The following is a 13705-nucleotide window of genomic DNA, read 5'->3' as shown; positions in this document are numbered from 1 at the left end:
ATCTCTGTAACCTTTTCCAGCTCCATTACTGCTACAACAACTACTTCCATTTATATACTGCCTTAAAGCCCCCTAAAAATGTGCATCCTTCACTTCTGAACATTCCAAAATCCTTTTGCCTCACTATTGGCAGCTATGTCCTCAGCCGTACGCTCTGGAATTTCCCCTCTCAACCCCCATTTGCCTTTTCACTTGCCTCTCCCTCTTTAAGACACTCCTTAAAATCTCGGACCAAGCTTTTAGTCACCCCACCTCATGTGCTTTTTGCTGGATTTCCTGTTGCAATGCTCATTTCTGTGTTTTGAGGTGATGCAGGAGATAAATGCATTATCCAATACTCCATCTGGGGAGTGTAGAAATAAGTAAACTAGGTTAAACCCTAGTAATAAGGATAGCTGTTGGTGGATTCAGACCTAATTTGCCTGATCATTTACCTTGTTGTTTGTAGGACCGTGCTATGCAAAAACTGGTTGCCATAACTTTGGCTACAGTTCTGAAGTACTTAATTTGGATATCCCAGGATTGTGAAAGATATGGATCTAGAGAAATTGTCCAGGGAAGGCAGTAGAAGGGCTGAGAGAGGTGATGCAGCTTATAGCAGAAATTGAGCCTATGTCTTCAGGTGATGTCACCAAGGGGCAGCATGCAGATGACAAAGAGAAAGGAGCCTAGGATAGATCCTTGCTGGACTCCAGAGGTAATGATGTAGGGCAGGAAAAGAAGCCATTGCTGGAGATGGTCTAGCTACGGTTATTCCATAAGTCTTCACTCTTGTTGGACATGAGGGTGGAGGGGGTAGAGCAGATGGATTCAAGGAGACATTTTGTGGTGCAGCAAAGTGCTTTCATAAGAACATAAGAAATGGGAGCAGGAATAAACCATATGACCTTTGAGTCTGCTCCGCCATTCGATAAGATAATGCTTGATCTTCCACCTTAACACTTTCCCACCTTATTCCCATATCCTTTGATTCCCTTGTTTTCCAGATGATCCTGTAGTCGTTAGCAGAGGAGAACAAGGCCTGATTGTGCATGGAATGGTCCAGCCAGATCTGGTGATGCATGGTGAAATCAGTTGTGCATCAGAAACACTTAACTCTGCCACCCTTTGAGCTAAGGGAGCAAAGGTGGGAGTCATATAAGGGGGCACAATCAGCTTAAAGACAGTAAGGGCTGTACAGGGAACAGCAGCATCAAAGTTGGAGGTGACAGTGGTTGAGCAGATCAAAAGTTGTTCGGAAGTTGGGAGTTTGAAAGAGCTGTTGTAAGTGATGGCGCAGGAACTTTATTTCCCCAGGATTAGGTGCAGAAGAAACTGGTGGTGGAAGGGAGCAGCTAAGGGATACAACGAAATGGTCAGACATGGTTTTGGCTGTGAGCAAGACAATGGGAGTAGAGAAACCATGCGAGATGGAAAGATTGAGGGGGTGGCTGTGAATATGTCTAAGCTGAACGAACATTCTTTACTGTGTTTCTCTAGAGTTTCTGCGGATCTTCTCTTCACACAAGAAAATACACTGGTCAACACCTGTCACAAGGTTGAAAGTGCAATCATTAACAAACCAGAATTTGCAATTCTCTATACCAAGTCTGAAATAGTAAGGAAAGGGCATTTGAAAGAAATGTCTCCTTTATGTATTACGAAGTGTAAAGTTAAAAACGTAGGTAACTAAATGTAGCATTATCAAAGTAACTCTTGTAAAGCACTTACATTGAGTACGCTGATTGTGCAAGTCCAAGATTTACGTGCAAGTCCAAGATTCATACCTGCAATCATCGAATGTAGACCCAGGAGAAGATAGTGCTAACTGTTTGCGTAATTCATCCCGTTCACGAGTGACCTGTCGAAGTTGGAACACTATGGCTTCCAACTTCTCACTCATCTGCCTGGTATCCATGAGCATTGGTGGAGGAGAAGCAGCTTTCCCAGATGTGCCTGTACCTATTTAAAGAAAACAGTGGTAACAGACTTGTGTTTACTATTTTAAGAACCAAAAATTAACTGAAAATAAAGGCAAACTATTTGCTGAAATAACATTTCAGGAGCATTTTTAACCCTGCCCTGGCAGAAACTGTGCAGCCAGTTAAAAATTACCTGTGGGGCTCACCTACCAACGCTCTGCACTGTTCCTGCAGGTTACGATTTTAACCTGCTCTTCTGAGCAGGTAAGAAGGCCACCCATCGGAAACTGGAAGGTCCTTGTTTAAATATGCAAATTGGATCTGATTATATCAACAGGATTTTTTGGAAAATGGGCTTAAACAGGGAGTTGTGGCGTTCCCACCAACACTACCTTGCAGGAAGTAGAATCGGAACCAGAAGCCTAATAAAGCAAATTTTTTTACTTCTTTTGATTTAATGGAGCAGTTCTCTGTGCCCCACAAGAAAGGTTTAGGCCTCTCCTGTCCCAGATATTCACTTCCCCCACTCTCAACCCCAATTGTGAGGCACTCCCAAATCTTACCGGAGTGCTAGTGGCAGCTCCTACAGTCCCCAGCAGTGGCCTCAGCTCCCCGACAACACCTGTTTCAGACAGGAAAATGATCAGGGACATGTAGCTGAGCCCTGGATGTTAAAGTCTCCCAGGTCTCATGCCCCCTAGGCCCCCAATTCTTAACCAGAGCTAAAATCGGGCTTTGATTTTTTCACAATCATCTGTGCCCAAGCTGCTATGTTACGCATTTGATAACAAGGATAACTGCTTAGGGAGCTGTGAAAAATCGTAATTCTGTTGGATACATCACAATGTATCTTAAGGTTAAATATTTTGCTTTAGTATGCTGGTGAGCAAATATATAAATAAATGCACAATTGTTGCAGTTCATGACTATTAAGTCAAATGCCAAGAGGAACTTTAAATCCTAAACTTCGATGAGGTGAATAACATATCCAGTCTCTTATCAGGTAAAAGGAAAATACAGTCATCCAGTCTAGAGGGCACTTTTTTGGTGAACATTTTATGCTCAGTCATTAATAATTAATGCTTTTTAACATAGACAGGAAGCAACTATGAAAATAAAAACTAACAAGTTACTCACTTTTTCATATATTTTTATCTAAGAAATTGACTTCAGTTTTAACTGAAATGGCCAAATAGTGTATTCAATCTGTATTCACTACCTTATCAAGCAGCGCATTCCAAGTCCTAACCACTCTTGGCATTTAAAAAAAAAGTTTTTCCTCATGTCACCTCTGGTTCTTTTGCCACCTTAAATCTGTGCTATATTATTGACCCTTCAGCCACTGGAAAAAGTTTCTCCTTATTTACTTTATCTAAGCTCAGCACGATTTTAAATACCTCTCTCACATCTGTTCTTAGCCTTCCCTACTCTAAAGAGAATAACCCCAGCTTCTCCTGTCTATCCATGAAACTGTAGTCCCTCATTCCTGGAACCATCCTAGTAAATCTCTTCTGTACCCTCTCCAAAACCTTCAAGTACTTCCATCCAAAGTGTTAGGTTTGATTGGTTATTTTAAATGGATAGGGATTAAAAGACCAAAGGTGATACCTACAATAATCCAAAAGCATAGAGTTATGTTAGATGCCAGGAACTACTTATTTTTGCAGAGTTACAGCCTTCTGAAACGAACTTCCACTACATGTAGTGGGATCGCAACAGTCCTTTAAAAGGAAACCGGACACGTTCTTGAGAGAAGAGAACATTTATCAGTTGAAGAGGAATTTCCCAGAGCTTGTCCTGAATTGGCCGAGATTGCTTTTGTTTGTCTGAGGAGCTGCATCATTAGGAGTAGGATTACAGTACACAGGGCTGGATGGGTCTTTCACACACTTCATTTCATATGTTCATATTTGGTTCGCATTTGTCAAAAACATAGTGACTGAGTAAAGGAGTAGGGCCTGGACTGTATCACAGCAAAAGGGTGAGAACTCACCAATACTGCTGAGAGAGCTGCTACTTTCTGAGTCCGAAGGCATTGTTGACAGCACACTGTAGGTAGATCCTGGAAAAGAAGATTACAACTTTATACTAGAAATTCTGTCTCCACAATGAAGTACTTTTGATGTGTAGGTGCTATTATTATATAAGGACATGTGGCAGCAAACTAGCATCCATCAAGGTCTTGCAAACAATATCAAATGACTAGATAATCTCTTTTAATGGTGTGTGTTCAGGGATAAATGTTGGCCGGAAGATGGGAAGAGCTCCCTTGCTCTTCTTCCAATAGTGTCACGGGATCTTTTTCATCTACCTGAGGAGGGAAGATATGGTCTTTGGTTTAACATCTCATCTAACAGTGTTACACACCTTCAGAACTGCACCGAAGTGTCAGTCGCCATTACACGCTCAAGACTCTGGAGTGGGGCTCAAAACCAGCACCCTGAGTCTCAAAGTAGTATCATTAGCAGCTGTACACATTAACACGCCAAGTTGAGCAAAATTAGTCACTCCACATACATTTTAACACCATACCCAACAGCTCAATAATCCCAAGAGCTACTCCTGGGCACTGTATATAGATATTTTAAAGCTGTCAGTTCTCAAAAAATTGCAGTAAGCAGAAGTGCATTTCTGTTACCAGTGTTTAACAGCACAGCCACGTATCAGTACGTTCTTGCACACGATTAGAATGGCTAAAATTAGAGCTATAAAGTGAAATTTAGCTCCATAGTAAGTTGTATTTTTAAAGTTATGTATTTTTGTTATTGCCATATTTTAATAAGTAGGGACGTAGATATTTTATGGGAACTGTCTGTGTATATTGCAGCAGTAGAAACCATAAACCAATAAAGATTTAATTTCAACCAGCTTTTGAAATAAATAATGGCTCAAACTGCACCTGCCCTTTAATTCCTGCCAACAGGTTTTGAAAGCAAGTAAAGGAAATTTTCTGGAGAAAATTTAAAGACACTTAAAGATATGATAAGCTTTCAAGTACCTTCCATACTTAAAATAACCAAGTCCTAAGCAAAATTGATATTTACAGTATAGTTTCCAGTTCTATTTGTAGCAAAATCATAAACTGAACATTCAATGGCAAAGTGTTGATTATGGAATGTCTCCCTCTCAAACAGGACCTTTGCATTATATCTCACAGCACTCAAGTTATTTGTGAGGTTGAATACTGATTCAGCAGGTTGGCATCAAGTATCCTACAGCCTCTGCAGGAGGCAGATGTGTACAGGTGGCAAAATCAACTCAAGATCTCATAGGTTAAATGCATGGCCTGTTCCATTTCGTGTGCTGACTCTTCGGTGGAAGAGATGTGAAAACGCAAAGGAAATACAGTTACCTAGATGAAGTAGTCAATGTCAGGAAAGATTAATCCATTAAAGATGTTGAACTGTTCGTGCAAGTCAGAATGGTACACCAGATCATCTGGATCATGTAGCCAATCACACCAGATCATCTGGATCATGTAACCAATCAGACTGTGGAAAATTTCTCCCAACCAGAGATACAATTAATTTCGGAGGAGTATGGAATATTACTTCCACATGCCACATAAACAAATGCACCAAGAGCAGCCACAGAAATACATCTTGAGAGAACTTAATCCAATGACAATGGGGATCCCATTTGTGAAGCAATGCATACCGTTAATAAAAAATTAAAATGGCAGAATAAATTAACTAAATTTACCATATTCCTATCTGTCTGCACAGCTGGAAATCTTGAATGACATCAGACGATGACTCTGAGCTAACCTTGCCAAGTGTACATGACCACCTCTATCAATAATCCAAGTGGATTTATAATATTTACAGGATACGCAATGATAAGGTTTCAATGAGGGGGCACATTCCATGTTATCATTTACTCATACCCAATGATCTACAATAGGGATAAAAAGTGTTCTGTGGCATATAGATCATCATCAAGAATCAAAATGAATCAGACATTACCTCCTTGCTTTCATGGTAATGATCCCCATCTAACATAAGCAAACTCCTAAATTATTTCCCAGCCAAAATCTTTCAGTGCGTCCCTCTGAGGTGGTGACAAAAGGACTCAAAGCCAGTCAATTTGAGAGAATCACAAACTGCTTGGGGCTGAATCAGAAGCAGCTTTGTTCCTCATTCCAGATCCACTGCTAGTGGCAAATCCACACATCAACAAAAATCCTCATGTAAATTTTGACACCAAACATCTGGAGCCTCCTGTAACCCATCGAAAGAACATTGCCAAAGCTCTGGTGGCATCCCTGAAACCTACCAAACATTGGGACAATGACCAAGCACAGCAGCACATAGTAGAACTGCTGTCACTCCACAGAATCAGTCTACCAGATCATCCACGATAACTTTACTAATTAACTTGTCATATGTATTGAATTTTATGAATTTAATGTATTCTAACCAAACAGAAAATGCAATTTTACTCTTCTTGTCTGAGGCAAAAAGCTCTCTCTAACTTTTCCAATCTGTATTCTGATGAAATTTGGGATGAGTACGAACCTTTAATGTTGTTTTATATCATTTTTTTTTTGTCAATATGAAACAGAGACAGTAGCTACAAGAACCAGATCAGGAAGAAGTGAAGAATGCACCAAGACAGGTCTTCATTAAATTACTGTGTTCAGACTAACAAAGCAACACAGTTTAATCCCTACTCTCCTTTCTCTTTTCTTCCTCACCCCACCCCATATGAATATCACTGGTGACAGAAAGACCACTTAACATTCTAATTGAAGAAAACACTTATCACACTACTGCACTATCCTTCAACATGCTTATACTAATCCAGAAGAGTGATCATTTAGCTCTATTACAAATCTGTTGAATCACACAACATTATTATTCAAGCAATCTATTTCCACAAGTATGAGGCAGGTTGTGTTCATGAAATCACTGAGTTGTAGATCATCATGGAATAACTAAACAAATGCTGCTTAAAGCAGCAATGTGCTATTACATGTTTGAGGACTGAGGGCAGGGCACAGTTGTGCATAGCCACAGGTTATAAGATATGGTATTGTCTTTGCCTCAAAAAAAAATGGAAGATTGCACATTAAAGCTAACATAACTTCCTCTGTAACACATACCAATATAGCTTAACAATGAACTGTAACTTATACAATGAGCAAAGTGTAGTCATTACAACTTTGAATGCATCAACAAACTGTCCAAGACAATATGCAAACCTTTCACTGCATCAATGTGCCACCTGAAAGAAAATGAAGCACATTTATATTTTGAACAGGTGTACAGATTTTCCTTCACTGAATATGTAACATTATTCATTTCTTGATTTCTAAAGACTTTAAACAACATCCATCTTCAATAGCCTGGTGTGTATTTACAGCACGTAGATCAAATACCATGAACTAACAAACACATTCAATAATACCATGTAACACTGCATTACAGGCATGGACCCCTTTTCTCAGCTAATCCTTATTTCCTTTATCTTAAGATAATCCATCTTTTAATTTATGAAGCAAGGTTTCCTTCAGTTATTCTTTAATTCAGGTTCTAAGAACAGGAACTACTGCTGAACAATTACAATAAAAAGCAGTGTTGGGTCACTCTGAAATAGAATGCAAAATTCAGGGCTCAACATTAATGCTATTACACTGTAATGATGCTTAGGGGAAACAGAATTCAGCTCCTCTTATCTTATTGTTCTGATGACGAAGAAACATAAACGTAACCTGTTGTACTTTGGAAAGCCATTAGTTAGCAATATCAACAGCAGACCTGAGTGAAAAGTATATTCACTGAAAGAGAGTGGGACAAGTTGACTGAGCAAAGGGCGTAATTTCCTGATCTTGAGTTAAAGCACAACGAAAATGAAAAAGTGTGCAATGTCGAGGTTCATCCCAAACAGCTCGGTAACACAGGAGTCTGTGCTCTACAGGCTGTTCCCAGGGACGCACACCGAGACAAACAGCTGCTGGAGGACTATCAATTCGGTGAAAGATGCCCTTTGGTCTGCCCAAAACTTGCTGGTCTTCCAGCGCAAAGAGTAGTTCACGACTGAATGTTGCAGACTGGCACATTCCAAGGTCCAGGACTACGTGCTGAGGGACGCACTAAAGCTTGGGGCAGCCGCAGCAAAGGCTCAATGGGGAAAGACCACTGTGTAAGGTCCCCCCCACCAAGCTGAACTGAGGGGCTGGATCCATGGGAAACCCCTCGAACTGTACTGGGAAAATTTTGTATGCTGTAAAATGTAAAAATGTATCTGGCACGACAAATGAAATGAAAGGGTTGTGAGGCAACTCATGATTGTATTGAAGGAAACTGATCACCCTTGTACTGTTTGTATTTTTTGGCTTGGTGCTGTTTGAAACTGTTTGGTAATGTATTTTTTTTTTTACAGATTTTTATGAATAAAGTATATTTTGGAAATATAAAAAAAAAGAAAAAGCGTGCAAAGGAAGACAAGAAACACATTTCTTCTTTTGGTAATCATTGCAATAGTCTCTTTCCCAAATAAAAAAAAACTGTTACCAGTTTGAAGGAACATATATGATGTTGCATCGTCCTTAAAGTTACTGTTATTAATTTACAAATCCAATGCTCTGTTAATACAATAATTGTGTGACTTGCTTTGGGTTAATCCAACCTCAACAAGAAAGTTGAAGGTTTGAATTATAACAGACCAAAGTAATGCTAATCTCATCAGTTGTGGGTCTACAATTCAAATTAGTTTCATCAGACAATGGTTTAATGATCCAAGTTTAGTTTAGTTTAAAGATACAGCACTGAAACAGGCCCTTCGGCCCACCGAGTCTATGCCGACCATCAACCACCCATTTATACTAATCCTACACTAATTCCATATTCCTACCACATCCCCACCTGGCCCCTATATTTCCCTACCACCTACCTATAGTAGGGGCAATTTATAATGGCCAATTTACCTATCAACCTGCAAGCCTTTTGGCTTGTGGGAGGAAACCGGAGCACCCGGAGAAAACCCACGCAGACACAGGGAGAACTTGCAAACTCCACACAGGCAGTACCCAGAATTGAACCCGGGTCGCTGGAGCTGTGAGGCTGCGGTGCTAACCACTGCGCCACTGTGCCGCCCCAAGGGTGTCCCCTTCCCTTTAAGTGAGGTTTTTATACAAATTATGCGTGTACGCTCTTCATTCCTGACACATATTGTACAGCTCAAATGGGGCACCTTTGAACAAATAAATGTGCCCATTAACTCTATTTTCACATACAATTTCTAAAAAAAAAATGTATCTAACTGTCCAAGATCCCATAAGGGGGAAAAGGGTAGCACCAAATTTCAAACATCTCTATCTTTTTCTCAACACTAACCTTCAATACACCTTACTGCAGAGAGCTTCAGGATGTTTTTAAAATTTTAACTCGGTTTCCATTTTATATGTCTGAGCTTCCATCGAGTACTTAAATCTGCATACACCTTCTCTGCTCACTCATCTTTCAATTTCCTTCAAACTATCACCAAAGGCTTTCAAGAATCCAACAGTTTTAACTGTCAAGCTTTTTTTGCCATCTATGAGAATTTTCGCTTATTTGCGAGCAATGTTGTCTCTAATGAATTTGTCTTATTGACCACAGAGTTAGAATCATGGAATCATAGAATAGTTGCAGCACAGAAGGAGGCTATTCGGCCTGTCAAGTCCATGGCGGCTCTCTAAGAGTTACTCAGCTAGTCCCAATCCCCTGCCTTTTCCCCATAGTGCTGCATATTTTTTCTCTTCAGGTAATCATCCAATTCCCTTTTGAAAGCCACAATTGAATCTGCCACCATCACAATCTTAGGCAGCGCATTCCAGATCCTAACTACTCACTGCGTAAAAAGGTTTTTCCCTCATGTTGCCTCTGGTTCTTTTGCCATTCACCCTAAATCACTGTCCTCGGGTTCTCGAACCTTCCTCCGTTCTCTGATTCTCGAAACTTGGGAACCGTTTCTCCCTATCTACTATGTCCAGACCCTTCATAATTTTGAACAACTCTAGAGATACTACATATTTGAAATTGTTTTGATAAAATACTGAATAGCCAGAGCTTTAAATGTTTAATTTCTCTGAACTTGCACAATTCATCTTCATAAAACAGGGGACGCAGATATTCAGTAATTAATACCAATATCAGATGAGTCTTCCTTGTTCTTTTAGACAGTAGGGCTGTCTACTAAAGGTTGGCATCCTCCTCCTAAACACTGCTGGCAGCCACATGGTGACATGCTTCGAGAAATCTGCCAGTTTTCCCAGGAATAGCAGTAACAGCACAGCAAGTCTGCTTCAAGTGGTCCACTTTAACTTGCTGTACACCTCCACATAATTTGCTGGTGCAATAAAATGCATGTGTTAAACACACAGCATAATTTTTAATATAAAAACAAGAAATGCTGGAAATAGTCAGCAGGTCTGGCAGCATCTGTGCAGAGAGAAGCAGAGTTAACATTTCAGGTCAGAGACCCTTCTTCAGAACTGACAAATATTAGAAATGTAAAAGATTTTAAGCAAGTAAAGCGGGGGTGGGGCAAGAGATAACAAAGGTAAAGGTGTTGATAGGACTGGGTCACAGAGAATAACTGACCAGAAGGTCATGGAACAAAGGTGAACAGTATGTTAATGGTGTGCTGAAAGACAAAGCGTTAGAACAGAGAGGGTGTGAATGACTGTAAAGCACACAGCACTCCAAGCACAAACATAAAAAAAATTTTAAAAAACAGAACAGTGGCTAAGCACAGTGGAAACAAACTGAAAAACCTAAAATAAAATAACCAAATAAAAAGGGAAAAGAAAAATGAAAAAATAACTAAGCATAAAAAGGGGGATCCGTCATGCTCTGAAATTATTGAAATCAATGTTCAGTCCAGCAGGCTGTAGTGTGCCTAATCGGTAAATGAGATGCTGTTCCCCGAGCTTGAATTGATGTTCATTGGAACACTGCAGCAATCCCAGGACAGAGATGTGAGCATGAGAGCAGGGGGTGGGGGGGGGGGGGGGATGTTGAAATGGCCAACAACCAGAAGCTCGGGGTCATACTTATGGACTGAGCGGAGGTGTTCCGCAAAGCGGTCACCCAATCTGTATTTGGTCTCCTCAATGTAGAGGAGACCACATTGTGAGCAGCGAATATACAGTATACTAAATTGAAAGAAGTACAAGTAAATCGCTGCTTCACCTGAAAGGAGCATTTGGGGCCTTGGATAGTGAGGAGAGAAGAGGTAAATGGGCAGGTATTACACCTCCTGCAATTGCAGGGGAAGGTGCCGTGGGAAGGGGACAAGGTGGTGGGGGTAATGGAGGAGTGGACAAGGGTGTCGTGGAGGGAACGATCCCTTCGGAATGCCGACAGGGGAAGGGAGGGCAAGATGCGTTTGCTAGTGGCATCACGCTGGATGTGGCGGAGGATGATCCTTTGGATCTGGAGGCTGATGGGGTGGAAAGTGAGGACAAGGGGAACCCTGTCGCGGTTCTGGGAGGGAGGGGAAGGGGTGAGGGCAGAGGTGCAGGAAATGGGCCGGACACGGTTGAGGGCCCTGTCAACCACAGTGGGGGGGAATTCTCGGTTGAGGAAAAAGGAAAGCATATCGAAAGCACTGTCGTGGAAGGTAGCATCATCAGAGCAGATGCGTTGGAGACAGAGAAACTGGGAGAATGGAATGGAGTCCTTACAGGAGGCAGGGTGTGAAGAAATGTCGGCGAGCTATTTGTGGGAGTCAGTGGGCTTATAATTAATATTCATAGACAGCCTAACCCCAGAGATGGAGACAGAGAAGTCGAGGAAGGGAATAATTTTTACTCTGTCTCATCCAGAAAAATAATGGTGTGTTAACGATGTGCACCGTTATTAATGTGCAAAGCGGACAGCAAGTTCAGGGGATTACGAGATATGACGTGAGGACATGATGGTCGAGTTACACTATTCTATTGTTTGCTTCACAAAAATGCATCTTGCCCTTAGCTAACCATTATTTTTAAGAACTTGTTGGATTTCCACATTAACTGCTCTACAAACTCACCATAGAAAGTTACTAACCAAGGGCACAAGAAGCTTAATAATAGCGATAATTGTTAATCTAATGTCAGTCAACTTCTCTGGCCTGGAATGGGAACAATTTAAGGTGTTCAACATCATTCCTGCATGCAATTTTTACTTACTTTCCTTTACTGTCTTTTTTTCCTCTCTCTCTCAATGCAATCTTTCTTTCCCTCTCTTAATTTTTTATTTCTGTACCTGATTTGACTCTAATTCACCATCCTTCTCCATTGTTCCTCTGTTTCTGTCTCAATGCTTAAATCGCATTAAGCAGATAGATTGCTGGTCCCACCATTCTCTAAGGTCCCAGATGCCCCACTGCCCTCATCTCACCGTTATCAGTTTGCACTTCCAGCAAGTTATGACGCAAAAACATTTGAGCTGAAAGGTGCAGAAAAATGTCTAACGGCACAGGCAAAAGATTCCTCACCCCAGCAACATTTGACCTATTAAATAATTCTGCTGAAGTCAACATGCAATGCTTACATCAATATTTAATCACAATACAGACATGTTAATGCATCCACTGCATATCAGTAGTCTTCCCAAAAAAATGATTGCAATAGTTTAACCAAGAGGTGTACAGCACCAAACAATATCCATATTGTAAGTTGATAATAACAGTTTTTGTTACTCCTGAATTTCATTCTAGTGGTATATTCCACTACAAAAATATAGTATCAGTTTTTGAGAGAATTAATTCAAAAGGTAGACATTCTTAAAACACGGCTTTTTAAACAGTCATTGTGAAGAATTCTGTTGGTCACTTTGAAATACAATATATTCCTGCTCTTCCATAGGTAACAGCTCTCAGCTTCTCATTTGTCACATAGGTCAGCTGCTGAGGCCTGGCGCTTAAAACTTTAGGGGCAGACAAACACTTCAGTTTACTGTATGTGGCTATCTACACACTGAATCAGATGAGCTGGCAGCAGTCCAGCTTGCTGTGGGGTACCAGAACGCTAGATTGAAATTGGAAGAGAACCAGCTTACAAAGCCCTTGTACATTTCATCATTGAAAACAATGTGCCTGAACACTGAGGAATCAGATGAATTTGCCACACTGAACCTCAGTGGTTATTCTGTATGGGTCTCTGTTGCCAGGAACTGTCAGAGAGGGCAGAGTACACAATAAAACAATTACTTCTTCAGTAAGTCACATGATTGAACAGTATAAATACAAAGAAGGTTAAAGCTTACAAAAAGGAACACTTGAAGGAGCAGCAATCTATCGCAGCAATACTTTTACAGCACCATGCATAGAAACTCAACAAAGTATTTAGACACCAATTTCTCCTTGCAGGCTTCACGCTTACACCATTTCCCTATGAATAACTTGAGAATCTGTCACTAAATTCACAGTGATTACAATTATGCCTTTGCTCCTCGTTAAGAAGGGAACATCTTAATTGAAGGAAACAGACAGTAAAATCTCATGGGCATGCAAATTTCCCATCAACTGATTGCCACAAACTAGGTCTTGCTTGAAATAATCATGCAGACATCTGATGCTTTAAAAAGAGTTAAATTTTAGATGTTAAATGAAGTCAGATAGAAACACCAAAGAGCAAAAAAAAACGCCTGTAGAGACCCGTAAATGATACATCACACAAGGATGTCATTTGATCCATTGTACCTGCGCATATGAAAGGACACTTACTTCAGCTGGGCTGCATGTGCTCACATGTGCAAGAAGAAATTTGTGTGTTAAGGATGCACAATTGCATCTTCATTGGTTCTCAATGGCTGTGACTGTGTTCATTCACTGTG

At 40.6% G+C, this 13705-nt stretch overlaps 1 protein-coding gene across 13 annotated transcripts in view; it reads right to left on the bottom strand.

Annotated features, from left to right (window-relative positions):
• Nucleotides 1-13705, bottom strand: part of dlg5a (discs, large homolog 5a (Drosophila)) — a 199289-nt gene that overhangs the window by 105751 nt on the left and 79833 nt on the right. For all 13 annotated transcript variants that reach the window (XM_068020571.1, XM_068020579.1, XM_068020575.1 and 10 more), the window contains exons 3-4: nt 3895-3963; nt 1767-1941 (exon numbers count right to left, since the gene is read on the bottom strand). In XM_068020571.1, the coding sequence (XP_067876672.1) occupies nt 1767-1941; nt 3895-3963 (244 nt within the window). The remainder of the gene's footprint in view (nt 1-1766; nt 1942-3894; nt 3964-13705) is intronic.

Source organism: Heterodontus francisci, chromosome 42 (genome assembly GCF_036365525.1).
Source record: "Heterodontus francisci isolate sHetFra1 chromosome 42, sHetFra1.hap1, whole genome shotgun sequence".
In the NCBI taxonomy this organism is placed as follows: domain Eukaryota; kingdom Metazoa; phylum Chordata; class Chondrichthyes; order Heterodontiformes; family Heterodontidae; genus Heterodontus; species Heterodontus francisci.
Note: the sequence above shows the minus strand (reverse complement) of the source record. Positions and strands in the feature narration are given on the sequence as shown.